The following is a 23,507-nucleotide window of genomic DNA, read 5'->3' as shown; positions in this document are numbered from 1 at the left end:
TCGAATTTTTTCACGTGTTCATGGGCCGTGACATATTACTATATTATGATATATATATTACTCTGTTCCCGCGAGCTTCGCTTCGCCTTAAAAAGTTTTCCCGTGGGAATTTCGGGATAAAAAGTAGCCTATGTTCTTTCTCAGGGTCTAGACCATATGTATACCAAATTTCATTCAAATCCGTTCAGTAGTTTTGGCGTGAAAGAGTAACAGACAGACAGACAGACAGACAGACAGACACAGTTACTTTCGCATTTATAATATTAGTTAGGATGTGTACTACACTCAGCAATAAAACGTACCAATCACAAAATTCCGACACCAAACGGCACATTTTTTTAAAAACATGTAAGCAATTTTAATTGGTACGCAATATTTTCGTTTTTAGCAGTAGAGTATTGGTAATATTCGGATGCGCTGTTACATGGACTTGAATATTAAAGACGGCGTCTATTCTATTCTATTCTATTCTATTCTCTGTGGGGGTGTAAGTACCTGCACCTGGCTCTCTCGAATGGAACCTTTGTGCATATCCCCAAGGTCTAAACTGCCTTCCTAAGCTTGGACCATTTTCCCACCACGCTGGTCCACTGCGGGTTGGTGGGTTCACATATGTCTAGATGTGCTAAATCTAGATATGCAGGTTTCCTCACCATGTTTTCCTTCACCATAAGAGCGATGGTATACATTGTACTTAAGTTAAAATAACTCATTGGTACATGTCAGCGCCGGGATTCGAACCCGCATCTCTTGCGTGAGAAACGGGCGCTTACCCGACTGAGCTACCACCGCTCGGCGCGTCATTAAGCTAGTCTTTTCCTTTGAGGAGTAATTTGGTGATAATGTCACCGGTACTTTTTAATTGCTCACGAGTGTATTTTTACAGGTCAAGTGGAACTCGGAAATAGTTTTTCTTGACACTAAGATCGATGATTATGGTGCCACTTACAGTCTTCATACATAGTATTTCTGTACCTCTGTTACCTATGTATTAGTTTAAGAATTTACATATACATCTAAATTATGGTAAAGTAAATGGGTACAGTCGTCGTTAAAGTTTGTAACAGTTTAGAATTACTCGAATAAAAATTATAATATAATTAGCAATTTTGTTGAGTATTCAATAATTATTACAAGTTCAACCTTACTGATCACTTTACTTTACATTTACACAATTTACTTTACTAATTATGTAACACGACAGAAACTATATTTCCAAATAAAAGGGACCAAAGTAACTAGAATACCTAAGAAACATACCTAATCTTAAATGACGAGGCTTTCGTTCTGTGAACGTGACGGCTGACCTTTATAAAATCGTGATTTATTACAGGATATAAAAACGCTATCTCGATATATCGGTTTTGTCAATTTATTTCACGCTCAACAAATCTCAAAGACGAAAAAATCAACCTCAATCCGGCCACCAGAAAACATAATAAAGGGCAACTATATATGAACTTCCTTCCTTATTGATTTCATACCCGTACGATTTTCGGATGCCTGTACAATTCCAACAACAGAATAAAATACAAGGAACCCATTTTTCCTCGACTCGGTTCGAGGGCGGAAAATAAAACTTGACAACGCTGAAAATCTTGGGCCATTGACAAATTAATTGAACGTACATTAGGAGGGCGATGAAACCCTGTCGAACTACGATCACATCCATCATACTCACACTGTTACACACAACACTCTTCATCGATCATCGCTGCTTCTTGTATGAGGTACAGATGTTGTAGGTAGATTTAGGGCTAATTTTTCAAATGCCAGATAAAATGATATCAGAGGAATATTTTTTTTTATTTCTTCCACTTTCAAATTACATTTTTGGATTGGCTTTAGATGTGTATGTCGTGTCGGTCGCCCCCCAACCCGTTGGTCTGATGATCTGCGGAAGGTAGCGGGAAGCCGCTGGATGCAGATGGCGGGTGACCGTTTGGGGTGGCGATCGTTAGGAGAGGCCTATGTCCAACAGTGGACTACACAAGGCTGAGAGAGAGAGAGAGTGTATGTCGTGCACTCTGTATAGGCATAGACATTGCACTGGCACGTTGCATCGTGCCCTCTGTACTCTTTGGTAACACCAATATCTAATATCTATATATTTTCTATGATCAAACTCTATGGTTTTCAGTAATAAAGTGCCAAGTCGGTTATTTCATTGCAATGAGCCGTTTTCCTTGACAGCTGTCAGTTGAGCTTTTGGGTAAGCCGATAGATGGCGTGAAAACGCAGTGTACCAACTGTCAAAAATTACATAGAGAGCAAAGAGTACTAAACTCAGAATAAGAACTCACTAGTTGTGATTAAATGTCGGGTGGTAGCGCGAGCCATCCTTCCGAGGCTCAGACTGCATGTGGCTTGGGATAGTGCTAAGTATTCTGTGAATAGTTCTACCCGCGCCGTCACGTAGTGTTCTTTTCTCTATGCGCGCCGTTTGGACGGGTGCTGCGTGCGAGAACTGTTTTTTTTTTTTATTTATTGTATGATCCTAATTAAGATCCCAAAGAAATACCTACTTACAAGACAAGATGAGAATGTGTGCCGTCGCAACTTGTAAAAATAAAGGACATCATAAATTTCCAAATGATGAAACAATAGTTTGGAATTCCGTTTTCGTAACTCTATCTTCAGATTGGCAAGGGACCATGATCCATAGTCCTTAGGCATTATTACAGTATAGCAGTCACTATCACAAGAGTCACTATCTCACAAGAGTCACTATCTCAAAAGAGTCACTATCTCAAGTGCACTAACTCTACAGTATCAAGGGAGGAGGAGCAGAACTCAACTACAACTCAATTAATACAGGAGAAACACAAGGAAACTGAGAAAACTTGAAAAGAACGGCTGTACGCACAATCGCACTGAACGCTGAAGCAACAGTGACATCGACATCATAGAGAAAATAATACTACAATTCTACCTACCTACGTCACTTTCACATTTCGTTAGCCTCACAGAATAACATATTGTGATCTGAGTGTGTTCTGAGGGTTTGAAAGTTGGTACAACCCCAGACAACGCCATCTATTTCTCCAAAAAGGAACTTTTTTTTTTTTAACAAACGCCTCATTAATTATTATTCTATATTATAAATATCTACCATTTAAGTTCCTACAAAATTAAAAATTTGCAATTAATTTATTTTGGTTAAATGAATAAAGTTATAGGAAATTTTATTCACACATTTTGTGTAACAGTCTTGGTACATAAACACAAAGCCCTGATACAAAAGTAATAAATAATGAAATCCACAAAAATTAAATACTCCTTATTACAAAACATGGATGGTACAAGTAAAAGTACACCCATATTCTCGACTATTCGGGGAAAACTTTATACGGTAATGTATGATAATGGTGCTGGACTATTTTGAGCTCTCAAATATAGTCTGTAGGGTTCTCCGTTTCTCACAGTTTGTTTTATATTCACGTGGAAGATTCCTATTTCTTGCCACTTCACAAAACAATGGTAGGTACAATCCATTTGAAGTATTTTACATTAGCATGGATGGTGGCGGTTTGAAAGCCGTTTCGTCTTTTGAAGATAAATAGATCTTCACAGTGTTGAGTTTTTAAAAGGAATCCTTTTTAAGCTTTCGCTAGACCTATATAGCGTCATTGTTTTGCGGTATTATTATTATTTCAATACCTACTTTAAATAAAAAACATCAAACTATCATTTAGTAAGGTTAAACTTTCGTGAAATGGATTCGGATTTTTACCCTAAATCATTAAATAATAAAAATATCAAATGATCACCATCGCATGAAATAAATTTTACAGGCCGTTGTACCATAAAATTTACTTTAGGTATTACGGGCAGCCCATATGAAATTTGAACGGCCAAAAATTTTCACATAACCTCTCTTTAGATTTCACACAAAGGATGTGAAAATTCGTTATGGGCAGTAAACTGATGCTATCGCGGGTGAATTTATGACTTTCCCAAAATGGGCAAAGATGATCCTGAACTAGTAATATCAATAACTCTTCAATAGACACCTTCCATGTTCCTATAAATATCAGTAGTCCATATTTGGAGAGGCCTTACTGAAATTTACGATTTCATGGAAAGCCTGCCTGCATAGTTTTCATTTCCATTATACGAGTACAAAATACCTACAAAACCAAAATAATTTCAAATAATAAATAAAAATATGTTTGGCTTGCTACGTAGAAGCTACTTACCATTTTGATAAATTTCAATCAAACTTTTCCGACTTCAGTGGATGGATTTTCAGTGAGTATTTTAACAAACGAAAAAAATATATAAGTACATTCTCGGTCTCAATATGTTGGCTTTGGCTTAATATGTTGTATCGGTATCATAATACTATAATAATATATAAAGTTTACACTCGTTTATTAAATATAGTTATGGATTTAGTTACCTACTTTATCACTTATTGTGTTTATAACTGGTTGGCAAAATAAAAATTAACAAAGCTCTCTAATACGAGGTGTAAGTGCTCGCAACAAGAAAATATATGAACAGCCTTGACATTGTTTAACATTAAAGTTAACGATTCTAATAAAAACAATGATTTACAATTGGTACTTACACATTTTAATGATTGAACTGTTGTTTTATCATAAATGTAAAATGTTTTAAGAGACTGGGTTTATTTATTTATTTTATTTATACACTTTATTGTACACATACAAAGCTTTTACTCTTTTTTTTCTAAATAATTGATTGTATATTGGTGACTATCCGGTGTTACTTACCTACATTAAAAAAGTATTAAAGTAGTATGAAAGTCATAAAATCTATTATCAAGTTTAAATAAATAAAAGTAGTTTCATTCACAGAGTCACAATAAAAAGCTTAAACCAAAGCTTAGAGAAGCGAGCTTTATTTATACACAACTGTGTGTGCGGTGACGCTTGGAGCTTTCACCACTCCGCAAGCTTTTCATTTGTTTATAAAACTTTCATTCCGTGTCCCTAAAGCGATAAAAAACTCGCCTAAGTGATGAAAGCTCTACAATCCAATATAATAAGTACTGATTTTCTTTTTTAAAGTCAGATGTTTCAATGTTTAGGTTTATTATGTTTAAAAAAATGTATTTTGTAGGTTTGCTATGTAGCTTTAAGCGAGATTGTTAATTAAATAAATTTAATAAATCTACCTTTGCGAATTTCTAGCACATAATTTTAAAAACATTTGTCACAAAATAAAGTAGATGACAGTTCAACGAACAAGGAACAGCTTTAAAGTGCGACAAACTTATCTGTTCCGGTGACAGCTCACGTAAATGTGTAATATTTCTTCATTCTATTAGATTTTACGTTTGCCAGTAGTGGCAATTCGCTCTTGTGGTTTCAATAAACCCATTTAATCTATATCAATATACAATTCATTAGTAAATAATGAGAAATGGATCAATTTAGTTCGCTCTCACCGGAACAGATAAGTTTGTCGCACTTTAAAGCTGTTCCTTGTTCGTTGAACTGTCATCTACTTTATTTTGTGACAAATGTTTTTAAAATTATGTGCTAGAAATTCGTAGGCCTACCTACCTAAATGGCAGAAGAAAGGGTTCGGTAATTAAAGTGGCTAGCCCATGCTTAGGTACTGTCCAAAGTCCGAAGTGTGCTTAATATTTCACGAGACTTATACTACCTATAGTAATTTGATTTTATGATATTCATCGAATTTACTCTACGCCGATGCGTGCCCAAGGGATGAAATTTGGTCATGTAGAGGTAGGTACTTCAAAGTTTAGTCTAATGAACCCTCTATGGTCTCGCTAAGACATTCACCACAAATATTACCGGCCCAGGGTCCCACTGCTTTAACCTATTACTTTGATTAGTACAAGATACTTACCTACCATATCTATAGTAGAGTCAATATTTCATACATAATAAATAAGTATGGTTTTGTCCCACGCGGCAAAAAAAAACAAAATTAAATTTTAAGGGCTTTTAGTATTACCCCCTTATTCATAGAAAAGTTATAAGATGTTTTAGCTATTGAACTGTTTTGTCACTCTCTGACAGAGACCAATTTGTGCTTAGACAGAGAGGGATAAACAGTGCAGTAACTTTTTTTATGAATAAGGGGGTTAGTCTTCAGACGCACTTCAGATATACTTATTTCGTTAGCGTGCTCGCTAGCTGTAAACATACTGTAAGCGCCGGTTGCCTGTAGGTTGAGAGTGGTATTTTAGTGGTATCAAACATGTAAAACTGAAAAAAATGGATACTAGGTACCTATACTATATTATAGGTACCTATACTATATTGGTAGCGATTCTGAAGGCACAGAGTTTGTACTATTGCCAATTGTACTTATTTTTTTTAATACATAATAGACAATAATACAAACGAATATATTTTGAAATTGTAAAAATTTATACCTTTAGAATTTGTACCACAGTGTCTTCATTTCTTAGCAGAATATGGCCCTCCCCATTCACAGTGTGCGGTTTATCCTCAGGTTTATCTGTACATACACGTGTATTGGCCTGTGGTTTGTTAGTGATGTATTCATGCTCTACATAAATAAAACATTTGCTCCTGAATGACTGCCGGATCCACGCACAGTCTCTACCACTGATAGAGAACGGAACTTGGAGACTGTTTTCTTTGTATATCGGCATCGGCATACATTAAGAAAGGATTTTACTTGCCATGTTGAATAATATTGCCGTTGAGGCTAACCTGACTGCTCAATACTTTCACCACAGTTACAAACCGTAGTCTATCTCTAGTATTTGTCACCAACACGATAAGAAGTATAAGATCGCATTTTGCTGATCACATTTTAATTGGCTTAGTTCTTCTTTACTAGGTTGAAAGCAAGTATTGGTGCTACTCCACCTTATTTAAGCTGCTTTAAAAAGCGGGGCTTTCAGCGAATGTTTGTTTAAGAGGCTTGCAGCTCTTGCAGGCTACGCTTTGATGAGTAGTGTCAACGTTTTCATTATGAATTTCTTTACGTTGTGTATCGCTGAAAGAGTTGAAATTGACTGGGGAAAAACGATTAACTGTGGCACCTACTAGGTATTGCTTTCCAATAATTACAGTAGGTACCTACTACTTATTAGTTCCAATAAAATGAATACCTATGACTTTATTTTTATTGAACAAGATCGGTATTTATTTGATATAAGTGTATTTTTATTGAGGGTAATTTTATTATGTATAAAGTTTGTTTTTCGGTACAGGGAGAACATAGGTATTTTCATAGTTTTAATACCTAGATGATAGTTTGAATCATATTATTTTCAAGAAATCATTAAAATGTTACTGCATACGTAGGTAAATGTACATTTTGTATAGCATACGTAATTAAAATCTTTTTCCTGAATTAGAAAATGAAAAGAGCTGTTAATAATTTCTCTCAATTAAACATACTTAATTACGTAAGTACACTCCGTTTAACATTACATAATAAACGTTTTAATGGGTAAGCACTTGGTAAATTTTGTGATGTTTGTCGTTCAAATTACGTTTCGAATATTCATCCTTATCTCATTTAACTTAGAAAATTTGCTTTATATTACCTAATACACTCACGGGCAATGAAATAGTTCCACTTACAAAATTCCGACTAGAAATGGCTCAATAAAAACTCGGTGCTTTTCTTACTGGAACTTTTTCATTGAGCGGAAGTGTATTATTAACACATGATAAATTCACCTCACAATGGGTTTTATCTAAAAGACCGGTTTAGTAATAATAGCTACAAATAATGTTAGTATATTATTATTATAATTATCTATCTATCTATTTATGTATATCAGCTGACCGATACCCATATTACATGCTCTGTCTAGCTTGGAGTCAGATGGCCGTGAGTGAGATGTCCTCACATATTCTCTTACATTTCTAATGTCTATGTAGTCTATTATAAAATATATAGGTATCATAATTTTAGGTATATGAGTATAATTAATTAAATGTAAGTTTATAGATTTATTTTGTAGGTATACCTAGTATAATAATAGAATAGTATTCTTTTAGAATTCTTTGGTAGACTTTACCCCCCTTTGATCATAAATATCCTTCCACCCTATGGTTGTCTTGAAAAAATCGCTTTAAGCGATAAGACCGCCATTTTTGTACAAATGTGAAGTTAATTTCATGTGTGGTGACAAATAAAGAGAATATTCTATCTATCTAGGTATATTATAAATAATGCATTTAATATAATTTCTTCATCACACTGAACTAAATCCAACATACTTACGATAACGTTAGTTACTAAAAAGCAAAGTGAGTTGAATCAGTCGCAGAGGCGATAACGGGCTCCGCAATTTAACATCCTTATTCCACAAGTTGCTCACTTTGCACGCAGTCAATCTTTCCACAAAACTAATTCTAATTGCCATTTAGTTGTTTAATGGGAAAACTATCACGAACAAAAACAGACAAGAAAGATAAGGCAATAGCTTCAGAGTTAGTGTTTGCGCTATTTAGCGAAATAAACTGTTGACTATTTAGTATTCATGGTGCTTAACTCATTGTGTATTCACTGCGAGCATGGAAATGAAATATGGTCTATTCCCCTTGCCTTCCAAGTACACGGTGTCACAGGAATACGGCCCTTATTGGATCCATGTCCTCATTTGGCAGGCGTCACTCAAAAACGTTACAGCTCTTTCCCGGTTTCATTTTGCTTTGGTTCTTTTTCCTGGTAAATCACACCTTAAACCTTACACATTTTACAAGAGAATCCTTTGAGCCGGTGCTTGTTTTACACCTCTTCAATAAATAATTAGACATTTCTGAGATCGCACACGTAATCTTCTGTTGCTGCTGAAATTCGAAGAGTCTTAACGAGCTTTGCGTACGAAACACGTAGAAACGCCGAAGGGCGGACTTATAGCTACTTATTAGATTAAGCCTTCCCGTCTAATATTACCTAAAATTGTTTAAGCTTAACATAGTTTAGGAACTCGTTTAATTAACAACACTTGGATCGAGCACATTAGAATTTGTTGCTAAAACAGTAATTCATAATTTAATTTAACTGTTGTTATGTTCAGTACAGAGCTCATGCATGTACTAAAGATATGAAATCGTATATTTTTTAAATTATTATCATGTTGGTTTCTAAACTTTATGCAGTAACCCAACATTATTAAAATAAAAATTGTTACACGACTTCGGTATTAATCTTAACCTTAAGTTTTTTTTACTAAAACCTATTATTAGTAATATATTTCAAAGACTAAAAACATTTTTATCGCAATATCATCGATTTTGCACATTAACATTAATGCTCTTGATTATTAATTGCTTTCTATCCTAAATAAACCCTTTCTTCATAGATTAACAAGACACTAACTTAACCTTATAAGTATAAGGTCGCTCAAAAAACAAAATTTCTAACTTCTCAAAGAAATTAAAACAAGGGACTACAGAAACTTGGTAATTTCTTTACAACTTTTCCAATACGACACATCTATTAATTACCGAGGACTCGAAAAACTTCTGCGCTTAACATTAGTTACTTAGTTGAAAATAGAATGAAGTAGAAAAGTAGTATAATTTTCGGTTGAAATTATCCTTCTAAGAAATAATTACAGGTTTAAAAATTTACTTCAAGTGTTCTTCATAAGATATTAGTCTTTGCAACGAGTACCTACACAAGTTATGATAAGTTTCTGATTTATGAGTTAAACAATTTTCTACTTTGAGTTTTCAACTCGAGATTGGTGTTCTTCGTACGTTGCGTGTTGTAATGTAATTAGAAAACATTTATTCGACGGAGAACATAATAAACAAATTTTACCGTCTTGTGGTTGGCATATCATACACACATAATTATATTTTTATCCAGTCTTGGTTGTGTTCGATACTTATATTCATTATTCATTAATACAAATACACACAAATAACACAAATACAAAACTGAAAAATGTAAGTGCACCTCCTCTGGCTAGCCCGCAAGGGTGTGAAATGTGTAGTGTTGGTACTAGTATTAGAAATTACTCTTTTTCTAACATAACATTAACACTTAGGTCTAGCTTAGTACTCACTTTTAACGATGAACTCACATACCAAATAAAATAAGTCATAACTGTTCAAGCAGTAAGTTGTTCGACTTCTTTTGTTGTGGCACAAATAAGTACTTAAACATAACTTTGTTACAAGTATAAATCTGTATCAGAAAGTTTTCCTCAATTCTGTCATAGTTACAAACCACTCCCTATTCGCGTAAGCGTGTAAAATATACTTGGTGTTTCGTTATATCACCGGTTTTTGTCACAATCAACTTTATTATACTTCAGCTTGTGTCTGTGACAATGGAATGTTTTTCTTCTTGATTGATCGCCCATATACTAGCTGCCATTTTTTTTATCTCCAGCTATTTATCCTTGATGACTCTATATGGCTGCCTTCTTACAGTATATGTTTGTAAGTTGAAAGTGTGGTTTTCACGTTTTAATGTTTTGGACGTGATATTTTATCTATTACCTAGGTTAACGTAGTAATGGATGACATACTAATGCAAACAATATAAAAAGTATCTACGATCGGGATGAAAGTATACAAAATGAGTGGAAGTGATTTTATAATACGATATACTTTTTATTTTATTTAATCAAGGATTTCATACGCTCCATAATTCTGACATGTTAGCGCAATCAATCAATCACAATAACCAAAATAATATTGTAAACTTTAGCGCAAACTTCCACTCTTTTTATATGATTTTCCCGATCTGCGTATAGATAAGGATTTTTGTATACGAGAGGCCGCGAGTAAGCCATCGATCAAAGTCCTTCCTGTAACACATTAGTACACCTTAGATATACAGATGTACGAATAAATTCAGTCGTTACTCACATCCTGAATTCCTGATTATGTGGGCAGTCATGGTTAGGTATAACATAACTTTCGGCTAAATTGCGTTGTCGTATAGGTATATTTTAATTAAGTAGGTATTATTTTCAATTTAGAATTCTGACTGAAATGTGTGTTTGACTTGTTTCATCAGTATATTATGAGGATATTAAACTTTTACTTCACTCTTTTCCCCAAAATTAATTACCATATCTGACATTGTATCAACTTCACGGCTAATTACACAAGTTTTATTACCTCACCCTAATTCATTGTTTATTGCCATACGTTGCCAATTTCAATAAATACTGCCTTGACACATAACCATAACCGTGAAAATTATTACCAGCAATTTAAGCAAACCATACGCACCATTTATAGCCTTAACGTGAGATTTGGCACAAAACTCTACTTAGTATTTCATCCTAGAAGCAACGTTTATCTTACGACGTAACAACACCCTTTTGTAAACCTTTTTGGTGCGTAAGCATATCAAAGAGTTATGAAAGCTTACATAAAATGATTCTATGGTGGACTGTATAATATACTATTGTGTATATACTTACTACGGATCTGCAACAATACACAAACCTACACCAAGCGTTAGGTTTGTCTCTTTCTGGCACATTATAAAATACTTAAGGCATGAGGTGATGGTCACCAGGTATTTGAGGCTCAATCCAACGCTTTCCGCATTTGATGGAATATGAAGATGATGTTTTACGAAGTGTTATTGTAAAGAAAAATCTATAATATATCTAAGATTCGTAATTTCATTGCAGGTATTTAAAATTCCATTAATGCCAGCAGCTTAAAAAAATAATTTATATGGTTTCATAACTACATATTTTAGAGTTTTCTTCCTTTTATCATTCCTTCATAATCTTTATCATAATCACAACATCAATATTCATGGCACAATCGGATACTTCCCAAACACGATCAAGGTATATTTTCGCTACTAAAGTTACTGTTACGACGCACGGTACAGTGCCGCCCGTAGATTTCACGATAATTCGATAAGCATGAACGTGCAATAATCTATTGTTGTTTGACACGTAAACGGCACTGCTATAATATACACATACAATACATACTTCACTCTTTACATAATAATAATAATATTTGGTAAATTTATTATATTTTATATTATTATTAGTTACAACATGTTTCTTCTTAGCTTGCTCACTTGCTCTTATTCGTAACTAAACATATTGAGATGATACGTGATGTCGCATAATATAATCACAATAACCAGTTCCTTATAAATTTGAAGAATATAATTCTGTTAAGATGTACATAGACTATCTAGATTCTAGAATCATTTTGGTAATATATGTACCTAAATAACAATTTGAAACTAATGTCTTTCTTAGTAATACTAAATTGGTTTGTTCAAGTTCTAAGCTATCATAATGATCAATAACTATATTAATAAGCCATCTACTTACCCATACATCCAATACTAGGTACATCCAAAACCAAACCGAAACACAACTTGTATAGCCTCCTCCAGCCACTCAAAGCAAACCGTTCACGAAATTACCGGTCACAAAACAACAGAGCCAGCCGGCCACTCATATTAGCTCAAAAGGGTAAATATTTGACGAAATATCGCCAACATTCATACAATGTGTTTGGCGGAGACACAGCTTATGAGAAACTTGGAGCAAATACTCGGTCTCATAATCGGCTGGCTTGGGGCAAGCGAAATAACAGCCATAAATCAAAACACGCTCAGTATGCGAAACTTACGTATATTAACAGGACCTCTTTGGGGAGTCACATCGCCGATCGGGAAGTTAAGCTGAAAATTCCATTGTATTTGTAAAAGGCGAGAGTAATTAAGTAGGTGCTACACCTATACCTATATTTTTAAATGAACTTAATACCTATACGATTTAGGTGAGTTCCTAATTTACGTGTGGATTAAGGCTAAAGCCATCCAGTCTTAGAGGTCGAGCATGTTTTGGAATGGCCTATTTACGAGCTGCGTGTTTCTTTGTTTATAGTATTCAATATTTATATAAAGTAAATTGCCGCCACGTAAAACTTACTTTACTTTTACCAATCATGTTATAAAAGTAAGATGATTTTATAAGTTTACTTTGGCCGTGTTGCATTACCTATATAACATTGTTCTCTGATAAATGTAAATATTGTAAGGAAGGCGGGAAACGTTAACGAGATAATTCCGTAAATCCCGCAGATTAGCTATTAAAGTATTACATATTCGATTCCCGATTCTCTTTCTCTATAATAAAATGAATAGGTACGATATTGGATGCGAAGGATAAATCCGCTTGCCGGTATCATGTGTGCGTTAAGCCGTCAACGGCCGAAATAATTCCATTTAAAAACGTTGAGTAATCTGTCGCTGTTGAAAATAAGTATAAACAAATGGGCCGCACGGGCAACTGAATAAATTTCGCGTCATAAAAAATGCCTTACTAGAGCTGCGAAGCACCATCACTTAATAAAACTTCTCCCCCGGGAAGTAAGGCAAACGGCTCAATAAGACGAGGCGCGTTATCGTCGCGGGGGTGAAAAAATATCATTAAATGTGGGCGGCTAGGCATTATATAAATTGCCGGAGTTCGCGCCGCCCGACATCTGCCGTCACCGCTCGCGCTTGTTGTCCCGAGATTTTCGCAGCAGATTTCTTTTGTATTCCCAACACTAATTTGTCCAATCCTTTCATAATATCACCGCTTTGTGACCCAGATAAGGCGAGCGTTAAGTTAAATATGTGCGCTACAAACTCATAATATATTATTATATTATATATGCATTTTGCAGATTGCAGGCTACGGGTCCATTAAAATACCAATCATTATTTTGGATTATGTGCTATCATAATTTACAAAGTCAAACCTTATGTTAACCATGATGTTTTTAAAATCAGCATTGTGAGACTACTCCAGTAAATGATAGTGGTCGTGGTTGGCAGGTGGTCGTAAATTACATTATTTAAATACATATGCGTGTCTATGTCACGGCTTAACGTGCCATCCGAAGCACGGAAGCGTCCAGAAAAGAACCACTTGAAATCGGTCACCCATCCAATGGCTGACCGTGTCAGTCTATCTAAATCTAGATAATTTTCAAATATATTCTGTAAACATGGGTTTCAGTCCTAAAAGAAATATCCACTTCTGGTTTCGGTACACATTTGTAATTATATCTAATGGAGTAATCTTCTCTCCTCTCAAAACGAAAATGGAATAACGAGTTTCATTTTACATTGAAATTTACTTTTGTTAATTCCGTTCCTTTACCACAGAACTTTGGGATTACGTCACATTTATGCGATTTCATTCGACCTTTTGTCTAGTCATTCTTTGAAAAGTTACTGTGTCCTGTGACGTGTCATACCTACACACAGTTAAATCATGTTTATTTGTATACTCGTTTTTTTTAAACTCAGTTTTTACGCTATTTTAAGCTGAAGATGATGATGATGAAGATAAAAGCCATCTTAATTATCAAATACCAAACATACTTAATTACACCTCATACACAAACTATACTTAAATACGCCTTTATTTTTGTAGTCTTTCACTGCAAATACCCATAAATTATTATAATAAAGGATTGAATTTAAGAAATACGTAGGTATAAAACACTTTTACATTAGTTAAGTTGAATCATAAATAACCGTTTTATCTCCCGTTACATAGGTTGTGACCCGCAATTTGCAGTAATTCTACTCATTAATTGGCGACGGCGCAACGCCATCCTATTTCTGCCTTATTAAACGAACTTTATAAGCAAAATAAATTTATTTAAAAGGCACTGAACAGTTCTTTGCCTGCTTGAGGTTCGCTAAAATTAGATTCGTTAGTATTCTTTGTTGAGAATACCAGTGAAGGTACGGGTTTAATAAGGTTTAATAATAAGACTTGTTGGTTTTTGTTAATTAGTTATCTACATTGATACGAAATGTAGCTAAATTAAACGGAATCATTTTATTAATAAATTTAGTGACGAGCAATGACTGTGTCTGCCAACTCTCGTATAGGTTTGCTTGTTGATTTGTTCACATGAAAAGATATGTCATAAATAAGTAGGTAGGGTAACGTAACGTACCTAGGGACATTTTCGACTACCCCAGCTTTGAATGAAGCTATCGCAGCGTACAACTAAGATATTAATGTGAAATTTTCTTTATTCGGTAGGATATATAATCTATTATCACTAGTATTTGTGCTAAAGCTTTAGTGTGGCCAGATTTCATTAAATTAAGATAAAAGTAAAAATGCTTGTTTTGACCCAAGGTACGTTACACGTTTGTACCTTGGGACACTGTTTCCTATAGCTTTGTACTATGGAAAATGCAAACTTCTAAATAACGCCTTATAGCTCTGTTCTTATTGATTTACTGCATCTCTCTTCTGTCTAGTTTCACTCTGGCACTTATAAGATCAGAGATATAAGGCGTTATGTAGATGTTTGCATTTTCCATAGTACAAAGCCATAGGAAACAGTGTCCCAAGGTACAAATTTAACCGTGTCCCAAGGTACAAAAAAGCAATATTTAACCAAAATTTAAATATCTTTATTTTTAATTTAGGAATCTTTCAGATAATTGCCATGTCAGAAAATTAAATAACTGAAAAGTTATACGTGACATCCATGTCTTTATTTTGAGCATGCCTCAATGAGATAAAGCAACACAAAAAACTATACAAAAGCTGCTTTTGACTCCAAAAAACTTCATATTGTCTTCACCACACACTCGATGCTGGTCTGATCACGAGACTCACTAGTTTTGCCAAGCGAGTAAAATACTATGCCCAGGGTAGAATTTTAATGTGTTTATTTAGCCGGTTTTTAAAATACAATCAATGTCCCGTCGGTACAAGCGTCCCAAGGTACGTTACGTTACCCTATACTGTAAGTATGAGAAGTAAGATAATATATTATATATTATGTATGTATTGCCAATTAACAAGAACTTAGCTTATTAGTAATAATGCATTCTTACAGAACGTTTTAATCGTATATAATCACTTTTTCATCGGCAGAGGTCGAGTGAAAACTTTAAAATATAATTAAATTTCCGAAATTTTCTGTAAAGTAATTGTAGCAGGCCAGGCAGTCGTCGTAATCTTACTTCGATGCGATCGTTTCGAGAGACTCTAATTTTATGGAACTTTATGTTCCATAAAACGAACTCTTCTATGAGAGTTAGTTGGTTCCAAAGCTCCCGGACCCAATACCTATAAAATATCAATAAAATTTCACTCTTTTATCCCAAGATCCGAACCGGCCCAATACATCTTAAATCTGGAGCCTACTCTTTGTACCGGTTAAATATTACATCATGAAGGATTTGGGTGAAAAATGGCAGCTCGAGTAGAAATGAAGCTTACGGTGCGGCGGTGGGCCTGAAATTTCTTTATAAAGCCTGCGAGACGGGGGCTGAATATCAATGACCTATACCTGAAAACGCTGAAATTCTGTTTACGGATTTAGTGACAGCAGAACTCATACAATATGTGTAGGTACCTAGAAATATACACCTTCAGTTGTATATATATTAGAAAACGAAAAACTCTAACTTATTTTTAGAACTGATACACTTTAAATTGTCTCCTGAAGAGTAGCTTCTGGATACCATGCTAAGTTTGGTTGCCTGACAAATTACCTACATTGTCTTATTATTTTCAATTGTTTTAAAACTCAGGAAAAATACGTATAATTACTAAATACTTATATTTTATTATTCAGTGATCGTATACCTACATACGATATAAGGTTTTTTTTCTCTGTTTCTAGCTGTTACTATAGCTACATACACATCAATGCACAACTAACGTATATAAACCGACCACTATCCATCTGGCTGGTTCAAATCACGAAGGACTGAAGCTATAAATTTTGTAGTTACATCGACCATGTTGGTCCCAAAGGGTCTCCATTGTACTGTTTGACTTGCTCACATCGGTGGCTATTCACGAATCCATTAATAGAAGTTAGGCATACTGTGGCTTACACGTCATTCACTTTACATGTCCTTTGAGTTTACAATAACAAGTCCCTTACAACTATGAGAGATGGCCTATTTTAGATGCTTGGTAATGCGTACTGAAGGGACAAATCATTATGAATTGAAAGTATATAGGTAGGAGATTATAATGTGAGTAGGCATATTGTGTTTGTAAACATTTCACTAGTTAAATAGACTGATATAAGTACCTACTTTTTTTATTAATTCTGTTTTTTATAATCTCAAACGTAATTTTTTATCTCATTAGATAATTTAAGTTTGAATTCATACTTTTTTATATGAATCATGGCATCAACACATAAACGCCCATTCCAAAATTATCTGCCTACAGAGGCAGAGTTATAATTTTGTTGTCACGAAAATATCAGCTCATTCATTTACTTTAAGTCGGACTTAATTTGATTGGTGAAAGTAATTAACTTTCATTATTCGGAGACAATTCGCCGAGATCTTGATCAAAATTCATTATTATTATTTTATTTCATAAACAGAGATCCAGCATCGTTTCGAAGTAGGCAGGTATTTCTCGGCTCAGGCTCGAAAGCTACGCTGGCAGTTATTTCATAATTAATTCAATATTTCGCATTCCATTTTATTTCAATGATCCCCGTATAAAATACAACTTCATTTTGATGAGATTGCTTAAATTTTTATAATGATTTATTTTTTTAAACTATACTGCGCTTTAAACTTAATTACGTACGTACCTTGTTATCTGTATCTTTCACTGCAAGTATCTTCGTATTGAGACATCCGGATTAACTTTGTGTGCCTACAATATTATCTGCTTAATGTACCTACACTTAGCTCAAATAGTAATGCTTATACCGGTACGTGGTGGTAAGAGCAAACATCAATACAGTAATGAGATACGTCCCAATGTTGACTAGTTAGGCTACTATGATAAATGGGTGCATTCAGTGAATGTTAACTAGTGAATATAGACCTATCTACATTTTTTGTTTTTAGAATATTGTTGCAATGTTTGATTTAAAAAAGTGTTTAATACATATTTTCTGTTTTTTATTTCAGTCAATTAAATAGGTATCTTAAGTAAAATATGGTAATGCACAATTATGTTTTAGTGGTATTGAAACCCAGATAGCACGAACGTGCTATGGCTATTCCGGGAAAACGGAAAATGCATGATTTTTTTAATAATTTTTCCCTAGCCCTTTTAGGCATAAAAGGCAATATTATGCTAATTTTTTAAACATATGATAGAAAAAAAATCTCAGGTTCGAAAGGGTTAAAACAAATGTGTTTAACTAAAATGATACATTCATATATTTTTTTACCAATTTTCGACCCGTAATTATTGTAAATTGCAGGATAAAAGTTTTCCTTTGTCCTCGGCCTTCCCCTATTTAAAGAACCACTGGTCAAGCGTGCCAAAGGGAGTCCCAATCTACGCTTGCCTGTTAGTTGTCTCCACTCGAGAACTCGTTTATGCCACCGGCCATCGATTATATTCATTGTGCCAAAATTTGCAATTGCAGGGGCTATAAATTACAAAAATCGTCCCTCTCACACACTTTTATTATTTTATTAGTTAATTATACAGGGTGTTACAAAAAGAGTATACTAAGCCGAAACCTACATGTGCAGCATCGTATATCTACGCCCAAAACTGAAATCAGAATTTCAAAATTGGCGAAAAAAAAAACATTCTCCATAGCAAAAAGTCAAATGACCAACAAAGTTTCTATGGTAAAAATATATTTTTTTCGAGAATTTTGAAATTATGATTTCAGTTTCGGGCTTAGATATACGATGCTGCACATGTAGGTTTCGGCTTAGTATACTCTTTTTGTAACACCCTGTATAAGTCAATGGTTAATGGTAATCCGTTAATAACTAAGATGATTATTATTGGTTATTTTATCCGTTGATCAAATTCTGATGAATAATATTCGACGTTTCCATATTGTTTAATAATATCTACGAAATTCCTTGTATTTCAGCTTTAACTGCTTCCTCCAATTATATCTCTATAATAGGGTTGAAATGTATCAATTTACTACGGAACCCAGTCTCCATTGTATTCTATAAGCATTTGATAGAATAGATTTTATTGATGATCCTGAATCCTTGATGTTATAGGTACTTAAATAAGTGTACGTACCTAACCTACATGTGTAAATGTTTCAAAATAACTGAAAACTACTTTTAATAAATAACGTAAACTATACTTTTATCCTACCTCGAGTAGATGCAAATACCTACTGAAAGTATTCAAATAACAACATTAAAATATAAATTGTCCAAAACATTTGCTTAGCTACCATAAATTTTAATAATTACCAAACTTAAAGCATTACGGAAATTATATCTTTGTATAATTTGAACACTGGAATGTCTAACTTACCTAAACATGCTTGTTATTTAAAACAAAACTGATTGTAATACTTCGTAATCTACTACTGTATTTGTAAGTTTTATTTAGAAAAAGGTAGGTATGTCTTCTTTTTATTTTTCTAGTGCCTTTCCACTACTGGAAGTTGGCGGTCAGCTCTGCTTCTCTATTCTTTGCCAAGCAATGCAAGACTGCAGTCTCTCGATCTCTAGAATCTCTCTGGACATTTTCATTGCTCTTGATTGTAAAACGGTATAACTCTTGCGTTTCAGTAAAGCTTGCGCGCGGCATGTGGGCCGGCGGGTCGCAGTGCGTGCACGCGTCGCTGCCGCGCACCGCGCGCGCCGACCCCGCCCCCGCCCCCACGCTCAGCGGCGCCATCGCCAGTCGCCGCCCGCCCAGGTAACTACATGCTGACTTACTTTTTATTTATTTTTTCTTAACCTCTAGTTTCCCACTGCTGGGCAAAGGTCTCTCCCTGAACATTCCATTTATCCCTTTCTTGGGCCTGCACACACCATTCCGTGTTAAATTGTCCAAGTCGTCCCGCCATCACCTTCTTGGTCTGCCTCTGCGCCGGCGGCCGTTGTTGGGTATCCATTTGGTGGCATTTTTTGCCCACCTCTCCGGCTGCATACGGCAGACATGCCCCGTCTAGTCCCACTTCAGTATTAGTTTACCCAGCTTACTTACTAATTACAATAATTTATTTATACACACTTGAATCTATACAAAAACATACACGAATTAAATTCAAATTAAGTACACGAAGGCGGGCTTTTTGCTAAAAAGCTATTTCTTAAGAATAAGTACTTAACGAAGCACTTATTACTTCCACGTCTGATATTAAAGCATGGGAATTACAATACATGAATTTTTTTTCACAAATTTTCAAAGGTTGTACTGTGCTAAAGCTCCACAGTAACAATACACACTATATTCATTGCTTTTGTTCCTCTAAGAATATCTTCTTATCTTAGTCTATGTTTTCACCGCTATGGTCAGCTGGCAAGTGAGCAGTATGCTTTTATTTATATATGAGTGAGAGGAGATAAAAGAAATTCACACAAAGCAGAGCTCGTTGAGCCGCCATCGCTGTTCATTTCACTCTCTTTCCCTCGCTCTTTTGATCTACTTAGACAAGTTCTGCGTATCGTTAGACTGACTGACATAATAATAAAGCCATCTTCAACTTTGCATGAATGTCATCGACCGGTGATGTGGCATGAAAAACATTCATCTATCCACGTTGAACAGTGGCGTGTATAGCGCTCACGACATGACAAGACAAAAGTTTTACGTTCACGCTTACTCTCGCCTCGTGGCCGCGCGACGTAAAACTTTTCTCTCTTAATCTTATTATTTCTTAGCGATCTTGCACGCCAGCCGTAAAGCGAATTACGTTTTTGACAAAAATCGGCTGAAACTGAATTCGTAAAAGTATTTTACCTACTCTTCTAAACACAGTAGGTCGGTACTAACGAATTTCATTCACGCATTAATTATTATCAGCTCAACGATAATTACTTTTCCGCCTAAACACAGCAACTTACTTGTGTGTTACAAATTTCTACGTAATGGACTAATGACGTATTTAAAGCAAACGCTATAAATATTTGAATGCACTTTCAGATATACTATAATTTACCTGCTGTAAAAATTTTTTTCTTTTTAATATTATGGTTTTATTAGAGGAAACACTGAGCCGCAAATGTTTTCTACAAACTTTTCCGTGGTAACTTTTACCTTTTTTCACAGCAACGGCAAAGACCAACTTTCTTTCAAAGTATATTTTCTTTCCCCCGTCTATTCATTCACACAGAAACACGCTGAACTAGCTAAGCTTCTATTGTGTTCATCAGATGTCACGGAAATTACGTAAAACGAAAAAACTTTGCGTGCAAATAAACAGCAAATGGGAAGGCGTTGTTCTTCGAAATGACTGGAAGTAATTTTTGGTCGCAACCGTAGAAGAAAATGGTACCTAACAACTGATTTGACCACGCGTCCCGCGTCGTCGCATCGTCTGTTTTAAATATTTTTCTTCAATTTTCAATTCAAAGCTTTAAGCTAACTCCTTTTTTATGTTCAGTCATCCATTGCTTCGTCAAGTATAAATTCTGAAACTAAAAAAGTCATAGCTTATCATGCCTTCAGCAATTTAATCCAACCTTTACTTATCAATTTACTTCAGTCGTGTAATACCCACACCATAGGTAGACATTATCCAGACATTGTGAAACAGGCCCATAGATTATGAACGAACAACAATTTTTTATGTCTTGTCCCGACTAACCCACCCAACCATTACATTCCAGGCCGACGGCACCGTCCCCAACCCTCATAGCGAACATCGACTCGTCCGTAGCGTGTCTCTGGTTGCTGACCCCACTATCAGCTGGCACGGCCGTGGTGGCGGTGCTCGTGGCAGTCACCACCAACCACTGGCTCCACACTGAGGAGAACGTGCTGAACCCTATGTACAACGGCACTGGCTCCAGCCATCTGGTGGTGAAGCGGACTGTGTCTGGATTGTGGAGGATCTGTCATACGGACCGTGAGTATTTGTTTGTGCATAGAACAACGCGGACTCGGTCGTACGTTTTATGTTGCGTTCTCTGACTTACAAAGAGGACGTTACGATATAATGCCTTCTGAATATTGAGCTGCTACCATAACTGTAAAACGAAGTACTTAATATTTACGAAGTAATTAGTCCAAATGCAATACAATTTGAATCTGAAAACCGTTATGTGACAAGTTAGCGAAACGGAGCCTGGACATTTATGTTAGATCCTTTCAAGTTATGCCAGATGACACCGTTGCTTAAGTAATGTTGATTAGTCGATTCTGGTACTGTGGCAGTGCCTCTTTAAGCAAATATTATGGATGTATAATAATATGTCTACGTCGTCCTCCCATCTAAATCTTAGTCCGTCTTGGTCTTGGTCGTTTACCATTCGAGCAATCAGTGTTCGGAAACATTAATAGTCGATTCCATTCAAACTACTGTTTTAGTATATAACTGGTTATACGTATACGATCGTACAAGGAAGCATAGTTTACCCACATAAACGTATGTAAATTTGGCACGCCACAAACGCTCCAAGACCATTATGTTAAATTATTCCGCCTTTACATTTCTTTTTACCGCACACTTTAATTCGTATCTCGATGGTGCATTTTAAGAAGTTTAATCGAGCGGGCACCCAGCTAGGGAGTTCAGCAACAACTTGGCATTCTGAAACACATGCCTTTATAAAGTTAAAACTTGGTCCAGTCGAGTAAACTGGGGCTGGCGGGATGTAGAATAGCTCGCGCGGACGCAACGGTACATCCGCAGCGGCTCCATAGTTGTGCGGAAATGTATTGTGCGCCGTCGGGCGTTCCACTTTCGTCCCATTATGGGCTGATGCGCTGTCCACTCATTTATGACAAGCTGGTCCATTTCCTTCATTAGGTAAATAGGGTAGCTTTGTCACAGGTTTTTATTTCAATGCGTGCTGCGCGCTGTTTCATTGAGTAGGCTTTGTTGTCTGACTGCTTTATTTCGTTCTGAAAAGCAGTGATTGAAATGGCTGATACAGGGAAATATTACTTACTAAACAGTAACACCTTTGTTCCCATCGAGTCACACATCAAACCTGTCACACTGTATACAGTTGGGAATTCTTCATGAAAAGTGTGCCATCTAGTCACAGTGTTACTCGATGGGAGTGTTACTCGTTGGGAATGCTTTATTTCTGAATTCCAAACCAGCCTCTGTAACTGGATGGGAAAATTAACTAGAAAATTCCCAACTGTTCTCCCGTTACTCGTTAAGATTTGTTCAGTGATGATGAATTTTGATGATGCCTAACGTGATAGGTACTGTGACTTATATTAGTATTTATTGTTACGTATTTTTTTTATTTCGTTTCTTGAAAAAGTATGAAAATAGAAATAATTATTCCGAACAATCAAATAAGTTTTATTAAACTAGTTAACAATAAAATTATAAAATCAAAACCGAATTATAAAATCAGAACTTTCTTTTCTTTTTCACATTTCTATGAATGATTGATACTGGGTGGGTAGTACAGCAGTAGCCATAAAATAATTGAGAAAATGAAAACTTTCATTTCCCAAATTTCGCGTGGAGGTGACATTATGGCAGTTTGATACTAGATCGCTTTTAGTGATAAGACCGCCTTTAGTACCCTAATTAAGTTCATCATCATTAGCCTATAGCAGTCCACTGCTGGACGTAGGCCTGTCCCAAAGCACGCCACTAGATGCGATATTTAGCTTTCCGCATCCAAATTAAGTTACAACTTGTGTATTT

The 23,507-nt window shown here is 35.3% G+C and overlaps 1 protein-coding gene across 3 annotated transcripts in view; it reads left to right on the top strand.

Annotated features, from left to right (window-relative positions):
* Positions 1-23,507, top strand: part of LOC105389272 (voltage-dependent calcium channel gamma-4 subunit) — a 47,969-nt gene that overhangs the window by 20,215 nt on the left and 4,247 nt on the right. For all 3 annotated transcript variants that reach the window (XM_048626750.1, XM_038108894.2, XM_038108895.2), the window contains exons 2-3: positions 19,456-19,585; positions 21,502-21,740. In XM_048626750.1, the coding sequence (XP_048482707.1) occupies positions 19,456-19,585; positions 21,502-21,740 (369 nt within the window). The remainder of the gene's footprint in view (positions 1-19,455; positions 19,586-21,501; positions 21,741-23,507) is intronic.

The sequence above is a fragment of the Plutella xylostella genome, chromosome 17 (genome assembly GCF_932276165.1).
Source record: "Plutella xylostella chromosome 17, ilPluXylo3.1, whole genome shotgun sequence".
NCBI classification, from domain to species: domain Eukaryota; kingdom Metazoa; phylum Arthropoda; class Insecta; order Lepidoptera; family Plutellidae; genus Plutella; species Plutella xylostella.
The sequence above is the reverse complement of the archived record's forward strand: the minus strand, read 5'-3'. Positions and strand labels throughout refer to the sequence as shown.